Here is a 20,402-nt window from a genome sequence, read left to right on the forward strand (position 1 = left end):
GCGATTAACCGAGACTCTCTTATTGTGATATAATACGGGACCTATCTGCTTTTACAAGACTGAACTCTTGTATTAGATATCGTATAGTTTTTAAGGAAAGCCAGTTCGTATATGTTAAAACAGGACAATTGAGGGGATCTCTAGTAGCACCAGGCCAGGTCACCAATCATATAGCCGAGCGTGGTTTTAATATACGAGGAACTTTTACTGAGAACACACGGGAATATGTGGGCCACCCTGTTCTAAATAAGAAATCTGGACCCTGACTTGAAAGAGTTTGAGTCAGAACAATTGCAACCTTGAGATAGATCGAAAGGAAACTAAAATTTTGATCAGAACGACCTTGAGATCTTCTCAACTTTGCGATTAACCGAGACTCTCTTATTGTGATATAATACGGGACCTATCTGCTTTTACAAGTTGACATATTCTTCAATGTCCTATAATGCAGTACCGTTTGAGAAATTTCCGACACAATTTCCTAGCCTCTTCGTTGGTCAGAAGATACACCATGGGTTGGGTCCAAGTGTTGCTCAATGCTATCACGTCAAGGAACATCTCAAGCCAGCTTGGCTCCTGGTCCAACGAGAAGTGAATGATATACGGAATCCAAACTGCACAGAAAGAACCATAGAGAAGGAGAACCGTGATGATTCCCTTGAATCGTTTGTAGAATCTGGCGTTGTGTTCTTCTAACATTTGGCCACTGAGCTCAAGAGCGTTATCACTTGGACGACAACGAGGTGAATTATCATAGTCCGCATTCGCGCATTTTCGTTGCAGAACCCCGAGGTCTCTTGCTTGCCGCCGCAGCCGTATGTTGACATCGACGCGTCTTTTCTTGTAGACGATTACTAGAAGTTTCCCGTAAATGGTTAAGGTAAATGCAAGGGCTATACATACTGGAACAACGATGAGCAAAGCGTCGATGGCGTGAGTTTTATCTGTTAGAATACCAACTCTGAGGTTCAGGCAACGGGCGATCACTGCATTGGTGATCTCTGAAAATGAAGAGTAAGGTATCGGTAAGTAGACCAAACAGATCAGTATGACAACAATGAGCGTTGAAGCTAGGACAAGAAAGAATCGTTGTTTCGTGACAATGTTGTGGTAGCGAAGTGGTCTTGTGATCAGGAGATACAAATTGAAGCTGATGCCGCAAAGACAGGCCATTACACTCAAGATAAGACATCTTTGGAGGAACGGAAACACCTGACTGGCAACTGTACAATTCCAAAGGCTTTGGCCATAAAACCACACGAAGGACCAGGTACACCAGACGATACCGAGAAGCATATCCAATGTTGCCAATGTTCGGTAGAGGATTCTCATGTATTCCTGGAGTTCTGTCTGTCGGGTAATGACAGTCAAAACGGCGATGTTCAGAACCACTTCCGTTACGAGAACAGCAACATAGATTAAAATAGTTAGAGGTTCTACATCTCGGACAAATACACATGTGCTGTTTGCATCGTGCGTTGGATTCATGATGTGCTTATTACTTTTATACAACTGAGTAGACACACCAATCAACAACACCAACTAATAGAGAGGTTTTATCTGGAAGTCATAGAGAAAGAAGAATAACTTTAGGGAATATCACTCATGACGACCTAAAACCAGGCAGTTTATAGTTGTTCAATTGATCTATTAGTTACAGTTACGTTTTAGTCAGATGTCTCAAATACAGTTTATTTTATTGGTGTCATCGTCAACATTTCAGGAAGATCTGAAGGTGGACTGCATGTATAAGCTCTTCAGAAGATGACCTAAGGCAGTAGAACCTAAAGCACTTACTACTACCATACTTGTGCATTTAAGCAGTCTGGTAGGAACTGCCAGTAATCCTCTAAGCATGCTAAGTAACGCTTTTCTCTGACGTCCTCTCATTGCGACAGACATCAATCTGATGATCAAGTTAATTAGTACCAACTGTGATTTATATTTCAATAAGGATAATGTTCACTTTTATTTATTATCTAATATACATAACTGCTTTGCGGATTTATTGGGTGGGTGAAGCCCTTCGTTTGATTTTAAATGATCGATGACCTAGAAGAATCGGGGTTTAATATTGATTCATTAGTATACCTTGTCAAACTTTGGGGAAAATATTGTGAAATTAAGCATTTCACAAGAAATCATTTGGTTTTCGGGTTATTCATCCATTCGCCTCATTAATCATATCTGAATGAAAACGGGATAAAGTTGATCAAGTGATCCAATCTCGTCACGGCGTTCTTAAATAGGGAAGGGAACGGAAATTAAATTTCAAGTTATATCTTTGAGTCCAGATGCAAACAATGTTCATGTCCTAGTGATGATCGGCAGCTTTAAAAATAATTAGATTTAAAATGAATACTGAGCGTATAGTCAATTACGCATAATTGTGAAGAAAAGGTCACTTATTTTCGATATAGGAAAAGCGATTCTGTGTAACTTTCTATTTAAAGGTATCAGGTTTGATAGATGCTGTAAACCTCCCTTTTCATTTTCCTTTAAAGATTTACAATATATCAAGTTTATTGTGACTACTATTAGCCATCACCAACAATTAACATTAATTTAAAGCTCAATAATGAAGTAATGTTGCCCATTTTCTTTCTTTTTTCCTTCATAAATCGTGTAGAATGTGTGGTGTATGGTGTCATCCAAATGTGTGCAGAAATAAAAAAAAATCACATGCGGTATTATTCAACCGTTGGACAAATAAGATCACTATTCGACGCTATTTTTTTTATGCAAGTTGAACATTGCTCTCTATCACTAGACATTCAGTAATTTCAGTTGCCTCTCTAACTTTTGGTCTCCCTGTTTAATCGGTAATACTGAGTTTTCGCAATTGCACCGGGGACGGATTCTAGAACATAGTAAACCTATTGAAAATGTCCGTCAAATCACAATGAATCAATGAATAGCTGAGAGCTAGGCCTTTGTCGAAAATTGGTGAACCGGAATAGCAAATCGTCTTCAGATTCTTAGCTGACGTAAATTGCGCAAATAAAATGTCGTTTGTCCAGCTGGAATGGATCCGCTAATCATGTGTGACTTTTTTTTTATAATAATTGTTATTATCATTGTTATTATTATCATAATCACCAATATCATTATTATCACTATTGTTATTATTCTTCATTTCGGCAATGAAAAGTATATCACAATTATTACAATGTCATAGATTATGCATTTAATCTTCTGATTCACCGATTTTCGACGAAAACCTTTTTTGTCCTGAAGGGCTTTGGGCAATAGATTACCTACGTTCCAAAAAGCGTCCGTGTAGGAGTTGCGTGAACTGCCTTACAACGACATGAATTTGAACTCATCCATATTCTAATGACGTGCGGACTTTAATGATGGGGCGTTGTATAAGCAACTTACAATAAACTGCAAATCTACTTTGGGTCCCCAAATATATCACATGTCTAGTTAGTATTTTTTTATTTACATCATCATTCTGCTTCTTGATTGCGACAAGGAGTGTTCACTGATAAGCCATAGTTGAAGTTGATCTATCAATTGTATAATTGGCTACAGAAAAAGGATTGCAAATATTTTCTTCCCACTCCCTCAGTGACTATTCGTCTTCATGGCGTTTGATATATCATGGATACCGTGTTTGATTGGTAACAATCAGTAGGCATTTGACGTGCCAAACCGATATATCCCAGACAAAGGGACAAATCAGATCCCAAAGAAATCTTTTCAAGCACGCAACTCTAAATAATATCAAGATTTTTTTGAAGAATCCAGATCGTGTCCCTGTTGGTATAACATTTAGTCTCATAAAGTACAAAAGGTTTTACATGGAATCATCACTAACTGGTAAGGTTTATTGGCATAATCCGCAATTGTAACATTCTGTATGTATCTTGACACTCTCTGTATCGAGAACATAAGGATATTTGATTGTATCCCATGACTTAAAAGGGCGCTTTAAGTCCTTTCACTTCAATGGCATTATTCTTAGCATGACATGACGTTTGCTAACGATAACAAGCTCATCATTTCACATGACATCAAGGTTATTTCGATTGCTAAATTCTACAATAGCATTCGATCATGTCGATAGAACCAAACAGACCAGTCAAATCGATCAAGCAAATTCACGCATTCGGGATCGATAATAGCTTATATCCGTCTTTTGTCTGTTAAGGCGTTTCTGAGACAAAATAAAAATGGTCCTGTGAACAAATCGAGGTAACAAAAGTTACACAACCCTCGAATCGTCGACCTTGCGTGTAGAACAAAAAAAAACACTTTTTGTGACTAGGCCTATTCCTAACCTGCCGTACATGCTCGACTGAATTGTAATAGCATACATGTACAAGCTCGTGAATTTGGCGTTCTCGGTATAATTCCAAGCTAACGGTACAACTAGGTCCAAAGACTATAAGCTCTCAGCTCACTTTCAGGATCCGTTCTCGCACATTTGGTAAAGTATACCTAACGTAGAGTGTGAGCTAAAGATCGACCGTTAGACGGTTGAGGCAAACGTGTGTTGTTATATCCCTATATCATTTAACATTTATTGGTCTTAGAAAACACCTGCTTGCTTCCATAATGTCAAATCTGAAACTTCTAGTAGCATTAATTGGTCTTGTTTGCTGCACCGCTGCTGCTATCGCGAAACAGGAGAACCCGGACCTTGACAGCGAGTGGTCAGACTGGAAAACCACCTTTGGCAAAGCGAGTGGTCAGACTGGAAAACCACCTTTGGCAAAACCTACACTGATGCTGCTGAGGAGAAGGAGAGAAGGTTCGTATGGGAGGAAAACCTGAAGCTGATCAACTTGCACAACACTGACAAGAAAAAAGGATATACACTACGAATGAACGGATTTGGGGATAAGGTAAGGGAATAAATACCCTAATCATTTTGTGGCATCTTTTATTTTCATTCATCATTACTACTACTACTATTATTATTCATTTCGGCAATGAAAAGTATATCAAATTATTACAATGCGATAGATAATTCTTTGAATTTTCTCCACTTTTATCACATACAGATATAATAAATAGCTTTCCCTGTCTGTATGCTGAAATTGATAAAACCTTTATACAGCCTTGGAGTAGTTATATATTTTTTCCTGACATAGCACTTTAGGCCAAATAAGATAGAGAAAAAAATAACCCAAAACTTCTCAATAGCTCCGGGTCTTCATCCATTTGAGCACTCAATAACTTCCGATTCTATTTTCCTCTTCACATTGAAAGCAAATCTAATTCATAATCTGGAAATCAAGAAAATTGTCGTTCTCTGTCATTTTTCGTCAGTTCCGAACTTAAGGTGAAACTGCTATTCCGGTTCACCAAGTTTCGACAAAGACCTCCCATCTGACAGGCATTTTGCTCTACGTTTACTATTTTCTTGAATATGTAATGCATATCGGTCTGAAAACTGCTTAATTAAGCCTATTTTCAAACCCTATTTTTTCTTCTGCAAAATACTAAGATGGCAAGCACTTAATATGCATGAAACTTACATTGTAAGATATCTTAGTGCTGTAAAGGCCAATATAATGGAGTAACAAGCTTTAAACAGAAAGGAAGTTAAAGTCAGGATCATGAATTGTATTAGAAAATTATGTCTTATCAGTTTTCAAATAAGAGCTTTCAATGACCTCCTATGAATACCCTCTCCTTACCACCATGACCATGATATCATTTATACAGAGACTGCATGAGTTCCGTAATACCCTGATTGGCTACAGGACCTCCAATTATACCATGCAACAAGGAAGCACCTTCTTGAATCCATCCAATGTTAATTTACCTGACACCATTGATTGGAGAACAAAGGGATACGTCACTCCAGTCAAGAATCAGGTAAAATTGTGTTAGTCGTGGCACTCTGCACGTATATTGGTGGGCAGGTATGTGTGTGTTAGGATCGCATCATTTCAGGGATAATCAGTTTAACTTTGCAACTTTCAAGCATTTACTTCAAAATCCCACGCCGGAACCCCGAGCTTTTACAAATGTAACTTTGCACCTTTCAAACTGTTCCCAGCATCGATAATGTACACAATTCATTTATTTCTTAGACAGGTCTGAGAGTGAAGCGATGCATCGTTAGAGAATTCATTTTGAAGATATATATTTTACAATGAAGAGATTCCGTCGCGCAAGAAAAAATATGATAGAGCCTCTTCGAATAAATCTTTCAAGAATTGTGTGTTTCTTATTGTTAAATGACCTATGTGATATATACTTGGCAAGAAAATATACTACTTACGGCTACAACAAACCAAACACGAATCACTACTCATCATCATCAACGCCATCTTCGACGACACCATTATCATTGTCGAAGCGGTGTCAGGGTATTTCAATTGGGGGGGGGGGGAGGGGGATCCGTAGCTAAATGTGGCGGATTCTTTCTAAAGTGGTAGTATAGTAGTAGTAGTAGTAGTAGTAGTAGTAGTAGTAGTAGTAATAGTAGTAGCAGAGCAGCAGCAGCAACAGCAGCAGCAGTAGTAGTAGCAGCAGCAGCAGTAGTAGTAGTAGTAGTAGTAGTAGTAGTAGTAGTAGTAGTACAAGTAGTGGTACAAGTAGTAGTACTACTAGAAGAAGTAGAAATAGTGGTAGTAGTAGTAGTAGTAGTAGTAGTAGTAGTAGTAGTAGTAGTAGCAAAGCAGCAGCCGCAGCAACAGCAGCAGCAGCAGTAGTAGAAGTAGTAGTAGTAGCAGCAGCAGCAGCAGTAGTAGTAGTAATAGTAGTAGCAGAGCAGCAGTAGTATAGTATTCAATTCAATTCAGCAGTAGTAGTAGTAGTAGTACAAGTAGTGGTACAAGTAGTAGTACTACTAGTAGAAGTAGAAATAGTAGTAGTAATAGTAGCAGTAGTAGTAGCAGTAGTAGTAGTAGTAGTAGTAGTAGTAGTAGTAGTAGCAGTAGTAGTAGCAGTAGTAGCAGCAGTAGTAGTAGTAGTAGTAGTAGTAGTAGTAGTAGTAGCAGTAGTAGTAGTAGTAGTAGTAGTAGTAGTAGTAGTAGTAGTAGTAGTAGTAGTAGTAGTAGCAGTAGTAGTAGTAGTAGTAGTAGTAGTAGTAGTAGTAGTAGTAGTAGTAGTAGTAGTAGTGGTAGGAGTAGTAGTAGTAGTAGTAGTAGTAGTAGTAGTAGTAGTAGTAGTAGTAGTAGCAGCAGCAACAGCAGCAGCAGCAGCAGTAGTAGTAAAGTAGCAGTAGTAGCAGCAGTAGTAGTAGTACTAGTAGTAGTAGTAGTAGTAGTAGTAGTAGTAGTAATATATAGTAGTAGTAGTAGTAGTAGTAGTAGTAGTAGTAGTAGTAGTAGTAGTAGTAGTAGTAGTAGTAGTAGTAGTAGTAGTAGTAGTAGTAGTAGTAGTAGTAGTAGTAGTAGTAGTAGTAGTAGTAGTAGTAGTAGTAGTAGTAGTAGTAGTAGTAGTAGAGTAGTAGTAGTAGTAGTAGTAGTAGTAGTAGTAGTAGTAGTAGTAGTAGTAGTAGTAGTAGTAGTAGTAGTAGTAGTAGTAGTAGTAGTAGTAGTAGTAGTAGTAGTAGTAGTAGTAGTAGAAGTAGTAGTAGTAGTAGTAGTAGTAGTAGAAGTAGTAGTAGTAGCAGCAGTAGTAGTAGTAGTAGCAGCAGCAGCAGCAGCAGTAGCAGTAGTAGTAGAGTAGCAGTAGTAGTAGCAGTAGTAGTAGTAGTAGTACTAGCAGTAGTAGTAGTAGTAGTAGTAGTAGTAGTAGTAGTAGTAGTAGTAGTAGTAGTAGTAGAAGTAGTAGTAGTAGTAGTAGTAGTAGTAGTAGTAGTAGTAGTAGTAGTAGTAGTAGCAGTAGTAGCAGTAGTAGCAGTAGTAGCAGTAGTAGCAGTAGTAGCAGTAGTAGTAGCAGTAGTAGCAGTAGTAGCAGTAGTAGCAGTAGTAGTAGTAGTAGTAGTAGTAGTAGTAGTAGTAGTAGTAGTAGTAGTAGTAGTAGTAGTAGTAGTAGTAGTAGTAGTAGTAGTAGTAGTAGTAGTAGTAGTAGTAGTAGTAGTAGTAGTAGTAGTAGTAGTAATGGTGGTGGTGGTATAGTAGCGTAGCTGCCATCAGGGAACAATCCTTTTCCTGTTGCAAAGGTGTTTTGTTATCATTCCTTACATTAATGCGTTCCTGTACGTTGACCATAATAGGGCCTATGCCACTCCGACTGGGCCTTCAGCACTACCGGATCGCTCGAAGGACAGATGTTCAGGAAGACATCAAAACTGACCAGCCTCAGCGAACAGAACCTGATCGACTGCTCCAGCAGTTATGGAAATGAAGGCTGCCAGGGCGGTTTCATGAACAATGGCTTCCAATACATTCAAGACAATGGCGGTATCGATTCGGAGGATTGCTATCCCTACCGTGCAGAGGTAATGCTAACAATTTGTTGGTTTTTTTCTGTGGGATTACACCACAAATGAATACAAATCCACCAAGAGGGGAATTCTATGGGCTCATTCAGAAAGTATCGAAATGTGTAAGGTGCTGCAAAGGATTCAAGTTTATCATACTGAGAATAGCATTCTTGCATAATACCCAATACACATGGTATTTGTTGCTGGGCTCAAGTTAGGGGGTCCGGGGACATCCCCCCCCCCCCATCATTCGTCAATGTGATGTTAGACCTGATGGTTTGTTGGTCAAACTAAGACATACAGCAAGAAATCATCACATCTATTTTGGCTTGAATACAAATGTTTTATCCAGGGTCCCGTAATACAAAGGTTAGCGACCCGGGTTATAGCGATCAATCGTACGCTTGATTTTTAAAATTAATTGAGATCCTTGCTATTAATCGCAGAAAAATCTACGATGATTTATAAGATTTGTGTAATGGGCCCCTTGCTAACTTGTAGGTGAGCTGACTCCTTCAGAGGTTGATGATATTCATCTTCTTGCCAATGTTTCCAGCAAATGATAAAAAAAAAATCACGGCCTTTCTTTATACGTCGTGCGTGAGTCTTCAATGGCTGGTGTTGAATAAGTGACTTATCCTTTCAGAGATATATAGACATGACTAGAGTCCATGATTCTCCATTAACTTGTTCCTACATAGACATGGCAATTAAACTTGGGTGGCCAATTTTCTTATACAATTGAATTGTAACCAATCGGACAGATGAAGGATGGAAATTATGATGCCCAGGTGAGTGTTTCATAAAGCTGTTAATGTTAAGAGCGATTTTAAGAACGATTGGTGATCCTTTCTTGTGTTATTGTATACGCCAAAATGGTCATTGCTGCAATGGTTTAGCGTTCTTAAAGTCACTCTTTACTTTCGAACAGCTTTATGAAACGGAATCCAGGAACAATGGAATAAGTTAAAGGGATGGTCCGGACTGAAAGTATTTATAGCTTAATAAATAGAGTAGAATTCACCGAACAAAATGCTGAAAATTTCATCGAAATCGGATATCAAAAAACAAAGTTATTGAATCTTAAAGTTTAGCAATGTCGTGTGAAAACAGTCATGAATATTCATAAAGGCCTGTTCACACCGCCCGAGCGTTATTGGAGCGGTCGTGGAGCAGTCAATAAGGAGAGAGGGTCGAATTTCGCTCATAAAATTTGGGAAAAAATTGAAAACAAAAATCGAAAAAAAAAACAATCGAAATCGAAAATGGTGAACGGAAGCGAGCGGTGATGATTTTTTCTCTCCGCTCCGCGACCGCTCCAACAGCGCTCGGGCGGTGTGACCAGGCCTTTAGGTGGGCTGATAATGTCACATACCCACTTTTTCTTTTGTATTTTATTATATGAAATGAGGTTTTTTCATTTTTTTTACTCCAAGAACTAGAAAAATTGGATTAACAACTGATTTAGTGCATTAGATATTTATTGCTGCAACTTATTTCATTATAAGGGAGACTTATTATTCACACAAGTATGAAATAATGAAAAAATATTATTTTATGTAATCGGCATAAGAAAACGGAAAGTGGGGATGTGACATCATCAGCAAACTAATGAATATTCGTGACGACTGTTTCCACAAACTATTGTTAAACTTTAAACTTCAATAAAATTATTTGTGAACCGATTTTGACAAAATTGTCGGCATGTTGCTCAGTGAATTCTACTCTATGTATTAAGTTATAAATATTTTCAGCCCAGACCATCCCTTTAACAATAAACGGGCTCAGTTGAAGCCCCCCAGCAAGGCCCTCTCTCTCAATCGATCGTGCTCTATCTGTCTCTCTTTCAGCTCTCCCCCCCCCTCATTCTCTCCATGTCTCCCTCTCTCTCTTTTCTCATTTTAGAGTCAGATATGTCAGTACAACCCCTCATGCAATTCTGCTGAAGTCACTGGATATGTTGACATCAAGCGTCAGGATGAGGACGCCCTCAAGTCAGCTGTTGCTGGGGTTGGACCTATCTCGGTTGCCATAGACGCCTCTCACTTATCTTTCCAATTTTACCATGCCGGTAAGACTTGAAATGACATAGATGCATTCTAAGCAATAAATCATACTACATAATATATCGATATTACCAGGAGTCCGTTGCAGAACAGGTTGTAAGCAAACGCATCTCTAAAATCATTCACAACTTTATTTCAAGCCAATAAAAAGCAAGCATTCAGGACTTGCGCTAGATATTTTGACTTGCGTTTAATGCAACTCTTCTCTTTGCAACGGGCCCCAGCACTTGTTGGAGCAAGACACACGGCAGAGCCATTTCAATGGACTTGTGAAAATGACAAATGTTTTAGCGAATATGTTTTTGACTGAATAGAATGCTAAAAATCAACCAATAATGTATCTATTTACCAGCGTATTGACTACTTTTACCAATCCGTGTATTAACATGATTAATGAGTCGGGGGAGGGGGTATTGTGCTGCTCAGCTCCGTGAATTTCCCGCCTGGAAAACGTCGTCTTGGGGGGCAAATTTTCTGAAAAATGAGGTCAGAGGTCACTGCCATTGTGGAGCAAATGTGGAGCAGTGTGTTCACAGTGTGAAAATATCTTCACACTGTTAAATTTGAGCATTTCAACACGAGTAAGAAACATTCAAGTAGTCGACCATGACTGTGGACACGCTGTGAACAGTCACACTGTCGAGGTGTCCACAGTGTGAAAATATTTTCACACTGTTGAATTTGAGCATTCCAACACGAGTATGAACCACATTCAAGTAGTCGACCGTGACTGTGGACATGCTGTGAACAGTCACACTGTCGAGGTGTCCACAGTGTGAAAATATTTTCACACTGTTGAATTTGAGCATTCCAACACGAGTATGAACCACATTCAAGTAGTCGACCGTGACTGTGGACATGCTGTGAACAGTCACACTGTCGAGGTGTCCACAGTGTTAAAATTTTTTCACACTGTTGAATTTGAGCATTCCAACACGAGTATGAACCACATTCAAGTAGTCGACCGTGACTGTGGACAAGTTGTGAACAGTCACACTGTCGAGGTGTCCACAGTGTGAAAATATTTTCACACTGTTGAATTTGAGCATTCCAACACGAGTAAGAAACATTCAAGTAGTCGACCGTGACTGTGGACATGCTGTGAACAGTCACACTGTCGAGGTGTCCACAGTGTGAAAATATTTTCACACTGTTGAATTTGAGCATTCCAACGCGAGTATGAACCACATTCAAGTAGTCGACCGTGACTGTGGATACGCTGTGAACAGTCACACTGTCGAGGTGTCCACAGTGTGAAAATATTTTCACACTGTTGAATTTGAGCATTTTAATAGTGTTAAATTATAGTGTTAATAAAATTTTCACATAGTCAACTATGTGAGCACACTGTGTGGAGTGGCACTGTGTTCATTCTAGCAGGGAATATCTATAGCATATTTGCTTCTATTGCCCCCCCCCCTTGCTTTTGATGACATCCATTCCAAAATGACCCTAGAAATATACGGTTTATGCTTTTTACCATTCTCCCGTTTTCCGTCCGTAGGAAATAGCTAAAGTGTCCACACAATATAAGTTTATGTTACGTTCTCATCACATGTATTTACATGTATGTTGTATTTTTACTCTTGAATCACCTACTTTTAAAGGACAAGTCCACCCCAACAAAAACTTGATTTGAATAAAAGAGAAAAAATCAACAAGCATAACACTGAAAATTTCATCAAAATCGCATGTAAAATAAGAAAGTTATGGCATTTTAAAGTTTCGCTTATTTTCAACAAAATAGTTATATGAACGAGCCAGTTGCATCCAAATGAGAGAGTTGATGACATCACTCACTCACTATTTCTTTTGTATTTTATCATATAAAATATGAAATATTTTTATTTTCTCGTCATTGTCATGTGAAATGAAGTTTCATTCCTCCCTGAACACGTGTAATTCCATTACTAGTATTTTAACATTTTGTGTTTCAGGCAATGGGGTCCTAATCATCAAATTCATAAAAATTGAAATATTGTATAATTCAAACAATAAAAAACAAAACAAATAGTGAGTGAGTGACGTCATCGACTCTCTCATTTGGATGTAACTGGCTCGTTCATATCACTATTTTGTTGAAAATAAGCAAAACTTTGAAATGTCATAACTTTCTTATTTTACATCCGTTTTTGATGAAATTTTCAGCAATGTGCTTGTCTGATTTTTCTCTATTGATTTAAATCAACATTTTTCTGAGGTGGACTTGACCTTTAAGCAAATTTTGCAATTTTTTGCAAATTTTGACTTCACATTTTGATTGTATTTTTCCAAAGGTGTGTACGATGAACCCCAATGTGGTAACACTATAGGCCAACTGAGTCAAGGTGTTCTAGTTGTTGGTTATGGAAACTATGGAGGAGAAGACTATTGGCTCGTTAAAAACAGGTAAGAATCTCGACAATGCTCATAAATAATACCTTGGTCACTTTCGATCTACGGCGGCCGTACGGCGAGTAGACAACAGCCGTTTTATTAATTTCAATTCAAACCACCTATATGTAGCTGGTACAAAAAATGTTGAAACGGCTGTTTTCGACTCGCCGTACGGCCGCCGTAGAGCAAATGTGACCATGGTATAAGACGGCCAAAAAATCCTTTATTTAAGCTGGGTTTTGGTCTTAATAGGGCTTTAGTTTAAATAAAACAAATTCATTGTGAATAAACATTGTAGGTCAACAGTGTAAATAAAAAAAACGGAGTGTATCTCTGATTCTAACATGAATTCATTCATAATGATATGCATACTGATCATCTCAATCAATCGATATGTTAATGCTTGTTTGTTTGAAATAGCTTACTTTTATTCCGTCTACATGGTTCAAAAGTGAGTGTATTTTAGATTGTAACTTTCCAGTCCTCTTCTCTTTCTACAGAATCTTTAACGTGTCATTGACGAGATGACGAGTTTCTATAATCTTGCCATATAGAAATAATAACGCCAGGAGTGAGTAGAGATGGGGATGGGCTAGGGGACGCTCCCCACCCCCCCCCCCCCCGAAATAATCCCGACCCAAGAAAAAAAACTGGAGAAAATGAAAGAAAAGGAAATTATATTGTTTTGAAATATTATGCAAAAATCTATCACAAATTGGATTTTGTAATAAAAATTTAAAACATTTATGCTCGTTCTCTTTTTGTAGATTTTAGGAGTGTTTTTAACACAATCGCACCCCATCTTCTATAGCTCGCAAATTGATTAGAATGAATGTAGACCTTAAACTAATTAGATGCATTCATAACTTCTTGGTAGGTAGAACACAGTATGAAAAGGCGATTTGTCATCAATCAAGCATTGCTACCACTTACATGCGGTGCCCCCAGGGGTGTGTCCTCTCCCCGGTTTTGTTTTCTCTTTACACAAGCGATTGCGTGAGTACAACCTCTTGCTGCCTCATTCTTAAATATGCTGATCGCACAGTCATTATTGCACTATTGTCGAATCAGGTTAACGATTATGTTTCACAAGTAGACAAATTCATTCGTTGGTTCGACGACCATTACTTAACACTGAATACAACCGAAACCAAGGAAATGGTTATTGACTTCCGTCGAAATGGTGCAGAGCACGAGACTGTGATCATGCATGATCAGGTGATCGAACAAACCAGCAGCTACAAGTACTTGGGGACAGTAATAGATGACAAATTGTCATGGAGGGAGAACGCGCAGTTGGTTTATGGAAAGGCTAGCAAGAGGTTGTTCTTTCTCCTCAAGTTAAAATTCTTCCATGTTGACAGCACAATATTAACTCTGTTCTATAATTCAGTTATTAAAAGTGTCATTCTTTTCAATGTATTATGTATATTTGGCAATCTCTCAAAAGAGGACAAGATGAAACTGGAAAGGCCCCGTAAAATAGCGCGAAGAATAATAGGAGAAGATTTGGCCTGTATTGAATCCCACTGTACCGATCAAATCGTAGGAAAGTCAGCTCAATCATGAAAGACACTTCTCATCCACTCAATCATTACCACTCATTCAATCGTTCTGTCATAAGACTTTGTCCCACTCCAACCCGCCTTTCCCGTTTAAGATAACCATTCATATACCCGACTATATCCACAAATTCAATTCACAAGCTCAACGCTAAATAACTTTCTATTCCCAGCGAAATGATGGACTTATGAACTGATATCCCGGAAAGTTTCATGATAATAATCACATAAAAGCAATAGTAGTGATGATGATGACAACAATAATAATGATAATAATAATGTCAATAATCATTGTAAAAATATTTGAATGATAATAATTTTAAGTATTCTTGACGACTCGAACTTTTGCGAATGTGTTATTGTATCTGCTTCATACCTGTTTCGTTGTTTCTTTGTTTTATTCTGTTCATGCTTGTCTAATGTAATGTTACACCAGTGGAAAACACATTTCTTTTTTTTAATCATGTTTGCGAAGACAAAATAAATATCTTGTATCTTTGTCGAAATTTTTGCTCGCTCGCATTTAAAAAAATAAATTTTACGAGATAGGCCATATCTAGCCGACTCTTTTTTTGCTCATTGCGCCAATGAACTTGTCAAGATAAAACATCCCGACATCTCGTCAATGGACAAAAGTGCATTTAAATCTTTTCATTTTCTCTTTATTTTGCATCTACAGCTGGGGGACAAGCTGGGGTTTAGATGGTTATATCATGATGTCTCGAAACAAGAACAACCAGTGCGGTATCGCTACTCTGGCTAGCTATCCACTCGTCTAAACATTCATATTGTGGCGTATATGAAATATAGGACTACCTCATGGGGAGGGGCATATCTAGAAGCGGATTTCGTTTTAAAAAACGACATGCCCGGTTGCTTTTTTGTGCCTGAACGGGGGGGGAGGCAGGGACGGGAACAGCTTCTGGGATGGGGCTTGTGACATCATCCTCGTCAAATCGATTATTTAAGATATTTTCGTCATGGACCTACTACTTGGGAGCATAACAACCTAGCAAGCTTCTTTGCTACTTTGGAATGTAAAACTTGGCATTTCAAATCATCTAGAGTCTACCACTGAGAATATCTGCACAGAAAACTTTTAGAGGTCGAGTGAGGTTTAGACGTTCTGTGAGTTACATAAGTTGCCTTCAGGGGACCGTTTCATGAAAGTGTGACTACCGACAAGTTAGTTTTCTCTGACAGTTACCATAGTAACAGTCAGGTGCTAGTGCATCTCATTCAGCCAAAAGCAAGAATTTCACTGAAATTGTAAGCGCTGACAGGTTAGTCAGTGCTGACAATAACTTTCATGAAATGGCCCCAGGTCTTAATCTTTATGATTAATGTGAGTCAAATTACTTGGAAAGTAAGTCGTATTACATATTTAATATGTCTTTATATGTCCCATGACATATTTCGATATGAAATGACACAAAAAAGTTTGCGATGATCTTGGGTGTGTCTTTGATGTGTGTGTCGTGTCGCACATATCATAAAGTGTCATATAGAGATACAACGTAACTATATTGTGTTGGACTTGTACACTTTGATATCAATGTATTGCCATAGAGATGTATACTAATTATCTCTAAGTGTATTGCCTTGAAATTCAGGGGTTTTCTAGTTGACATTGAGATTTTCTTTGGACTCGGTAATTAAATGTATTCCACTGATTTTTATTGTGAATTTAACAGTGGTCTTAATTTGTTTGTTGGTTTAACTATGGGTAGCTATAAACTATTGAATATTTTACATCCTAATTTATCGAAATTTTCAGCATTATGATTGTTTTTCTTTTAATTCATATCAAACTTTTCGTTTGGGGCAGACTGGTCCTGTAAACTATTAGTGAGGATGAATTTTGTTTTAGTGGATGTATCAAAAAAAATTACAGAAAAATTCATTTTTACCGGAGGCCCGATCAAAATAAAATATCCCCCTCTTTATTAAACCACATCAAACCTATAAGATGTCTAACCATTTTGTAAGTGGGCAGTGGTATTTAGCATCATATAAAAAACTAAAACTGCCAAGAGAGAGCGCTAGATATGAACACTTATCAAAGAGTTTCGATGAGTGATTTAAAGCTTGTGTATAGTTTTTAATAAATCCACCAAAATGCACCTATCACTATTCCAATTCATTAATAGCTAATATGAATGGATATGCCCTATAACAGTTATGATGTGGAGGATATGAAATGAAAATGTGTTTTACAGGATAAATTTTGCGATTTTACATGGAAATTTAACTTGATCGGGTCACCCGATCAAATTAAAATATCTATGTTTTTGTCTTTCAATTAAATCCTATTCCAAATCATGGAATGGGCTGAAACTTTCAAGATATGTTCTTTGTCTGTAACTTTTGGATATCTAATCACTAAATTTATAAGATAAGTGCTTGAATGCCCATTTTTTTTAATTTAAAACAAGCATCGCTGAGAGAGGGCGCTATATATCCAAGATTTGAATATTTGAAATTTTCTCAGAGAAGTGCAGTTAGAAAAATATCTAACGGTCTCTACGCTTCAGTAAGACTGTCATATTAGATGATATTCGATTATCAATCACATTATTGACCCTTTACCAAAGCTATACACAGGCTTTAAAAATTTCACTGGGATTGAACGGCTGGAGAGAAAAAGATAGAACCGCATATTTATCATGTCTAATGATTTTATTTCGTTCATTATTGATGGAAATTTAATTTAACCACAGACTTAGGGGTTGTTTCATTAAAGTTGTCGCACTGACTAAATGGTCAGTGCTGATTTCAATGAAATCCTTGGTTTTTATTGGCTAAGAAGCACTGGCCTCTGACTTTTGCTATGGTATCGTCGGAGAAAGACAACTTGTCAGTGCTGACAACTTTCATGAAACGGACCCCAGGTTCACATATCACACAATACAAGATATATGATCAAATAATGGGGAAGGGGGTCTATTTATTTTACAATTTGTACAAATAATTAAGTCATATAATGTCAATACCTTGCAGCACTTTGAAAAATAATGTCAATTCTCCGACCATTCGGTGTCACATTTGCAAAATAATATTTACAATACTCATTTTGTACTTGAAATGTGGTGGTTGAACTATGTTTGTTTTGTTTGTTGGTTACATGTAATGTATGAAAATGCATTTATTTATTCATGTTTCATAGTTTGATTGATTAATTAATTTGATTTTATTTACTCTAAACATGTGCGTATCATGTGTTTCGATAGGAATATGTTTATTAATGGAATATAATGTACTATTTTATCATATATTGTTCCTATATTTTGTAAAAGTGCTTAGAAACATGTATTAAGCGCAAATACATCGTATAAGTATCATTATCAATAAGCATAACAGTGAAAATTGAAGATAATTTGTTATTGTTTATTATTGTTTCAGTGTTTCAGGCGAGAGTCCTCTTTCATTCAAAGAAGCAAATGAAAGTATTTTGTGGATACAATATAGGGCCTTTTTTGCACACGTTAATCTTGAATCATCATGATAAAAATGATTGTAATTATTCTTGAGAATCATCGGACCAGTCACACTAAAAATTGGTACCGTAATATGTGTGAAACTTAATTGGAATTCACCTCCAGATTAGAATTTGTGATGGTGTTTAGCATTCATGATTCTAGTTTGGCATCACACATGCTAAAAATTCGTCATTAGAATTATTTTTGACTAGAATCATAATTCAAATTTCGAATTTCTACCGTGTGAAAGGGCGGTATGTTGCAATGTTTACCTCTAGTCCACTGATCTCCCCATTAATGGGAAGATCAGTGCTCTAATCCGGTCATTTATTTTTCTGAAAAGGGAAGGGTGCTCTTTGAAAAACATTGAACTTTTGTCGACAAGCGCCCCCCCCCAAAAAAAAAAAAGAGTTGTTGATACACAAAGTAGGAGGAAAAAATTACACATCGTAAATCTTTCACAATTCCCCTTCTTAAATTATTAAGGAACATATCTATTTAACGGGGAGGGGCTAACCCTCGTCTGAATGGGCCTGTTTGTGACTTTTGATTTTTTTTAATCAAGATATCAACGGCACCGTATTAAAACACGATGGTATACTCAATCACTCCATGTCTTAATTGAATAACTATTTAGTTATAATTTTAGTATGATTTAATCATTAGCCGAGAAAGGGACAAAATGATAAAGAAACAGAAAGAGAGAGGGGGGGGGGATAAGTGAGGGGTAATTGGAATGAGATGGAAGGAAGAAAGAAAGCATGCTGATATGTTACATCTTCATCGAAATATATTTTCGCCGAAAGGCTCCATAGACAATCATAATAGTTATGATGAATATAAAAATAAATTGGGTTAGGCGGCGTATATATTTCTCAATTATGAGGATCAATTATCTTCAATTTAAATTATACGGAATTAACAATACAAACAAGGTATGATACTGGCTCGTCCTGGTGTTATTTTTTGTCAAATTGTATAGTCTCGTTTAGGGTAATGATAATGGGAATCGTGCGTGAAAGCAAAAGTAATTGTCATTTCCTAAAATCAATCACAAACAAAATAATTTTTTATATATTTTTTTAATTTTGATCCCCTTACTTGAAAGAATACATTTTTTCAAGAAGAACATGAATGTTGCGAGAAACAAAATTTTTTTTTTCGAAATGCTATAAAGGGAAACAAGCAAATTCATACCCACTGGTGGACCCAGGGGGCGAGGGGCCCGCCACCCCCTATATTGGCGGAGCAAAAATAAGGAAAGAAAGAAAAAGGAGAGCAGAAAAGAAGAGGAGGAAGACGAATGAATAAAATAATATGAGGGGAAGACTTGGAAAATGAAATAAATCTTTCACGTATAAAATTTTCGCGCGCGCTTCGAGCTCACATTGCCTGTTAGGTGATTTGCATATCTTTTTCAATGTGGAGATTAAATATCAAGTTTGGAAGTCAATATACAAAACATATTTTACCTCGGAAATCGAAATTTCATTATTTTGTGTGATTTCCATTTTTTAAAGTGCTCTGTAACAATGTCAGTTTTATGGTATGAATGTTAACAGTTTCTATTTGCGCTGCGCGCTCGCAAATTTTAATTTATCAGTTACCTATTATTTTCGTGCATTCCATAGAGTTTTCAAAATATTCCTTTTTAATTCTGATTGTCAAAAAGTATCAGCTCGCGCTCCACGCTCGCATTTATTGGCGTGTTAAGTATGTTTCGATTTTGATTATACAACAAACTACTTAAAATCCACTTTTCATGAAAGTTCATCGCAAAAAGAAGTCAGCGTTTTTATCAGTCATCATTTTTCCCTAATTACAAAAAAAGACATTCGATTTTATCTTGATGCGTTTATTTTTAGCTAATGAGTCAACATCCGATCATTGTGGTATTTGCAAGGTTATGTTTAATAATAAAATGATTCATTTGCCTTTCCTGATACAGTAAGATTCATTCTTGATTCAGGTGAATGACACTAAGCCCTTATATTGGATCGCAATGTAGAATCCCCCTCCGAAATCAATTTTAAGAATAGCGATCTGCTTTCAAGATTTGAACTTCAATTATATTTTTCTATTTAATCACATATTGACTGACAAAAAAAATAGAATTTCGAAAGGGGAAATTGACTACCAGTATTTTAACATAATGAATAGTTGTTTGCTGTTCTCCCCAGAGGGAAAACCCGAAATCTTATCCCACGTTTTTTTTTACAATTAGGTAACGAAATAATAACAATACGATGCTTTATTTTCGGATTGCAATTACAGTCCTGGGGTCATGGGGGTGTTTATAATTGTTCGTTATTACAATTTTACGAATCAAGACACATTACATAGCAAAAGATATATATAGAATTGAATCCGTCACCAATGATCATGATGATAGCAACAGGGTAATCAGGTTATGTGAAGTTATTATTGGTCAATGCATGTAGACTGAGAACGTAAAGTAAAACATGGTGACAATAACGATTATGAATGTAGAATTTTGAATTTAATATGAAAACTGCACAAGAATCTCGTTTTTAATTATATCTGATCAGATATGAATATTAACCCTTGGGGGTGGGGGGGGGGG

The 20,402-nt window shown here is 37.1% G+C and overlaps 2 protein-coding genes across 2 annotated transcripts; one reads left to right on the forward strand and one right to left on the reverse strand.

Annotated features, from left to right (window-relative positions):
* Nucleotides 1–432: 432 nt before the first annotated feature.
* Nucleotides 433–1,488, reverse strand: LOC121431838 (5-hydroxytryptamine receptor 2-like). Its single transcript, XM_041629600.1, has one exon. It carries the CDS (start codon nucleotides 1,486–1,488, stop codon nucleotides 433–435), a length of 1,056 nt encoding a protein of 351 aa, XP_041485534.1.
* Nucleotides 1,489–4,563: 3,075 nt separating this feature from the next.
* On the forward strand, nucleotides 4,564–15,227 carry LOC121422267 (procathepsin L-like). The gene is made up of 7 exons (XM_041617187.1): nucleotides 4,564–4,658; nucleotides 4,691–4,853; nucleotides 5,680–5,832; nucleotides 8,126–8,350; nucleotides 10,241–10,406; nucleotides 12,678–12,789; nucleotides 15,019–15,227. Exons 1-7 carry the CDS (start codon nucleotides 4,564–4,566, stop codon nucleotides 15,116–15,118), a joined length of 1,014 nt encoding a protein of 337 aa, XP_041473121.1. The 3' UTR covers nucleotides 15,119–15,227.
* Nucleotides 15,228–20,402: the final 5,175 nt, after the last annotated feature.

The sequence above is a fragment of the Lytechinus variegatus genome, chromosome 1 (assembly GCF_018143015.1).
Source record: "Lytechinus variegatus isolate NC3 chromosome 1, Lvar_3.0, whole genome shotgun sequence".
In the NCBI taxonomy this organism is placed as follows: Eukaryota; Metazoa; Echinodermata; class Echinoidea; order Temnopleuroida; family Toxopneustidae; genus Lytechinus; species Lytechinus variegatus.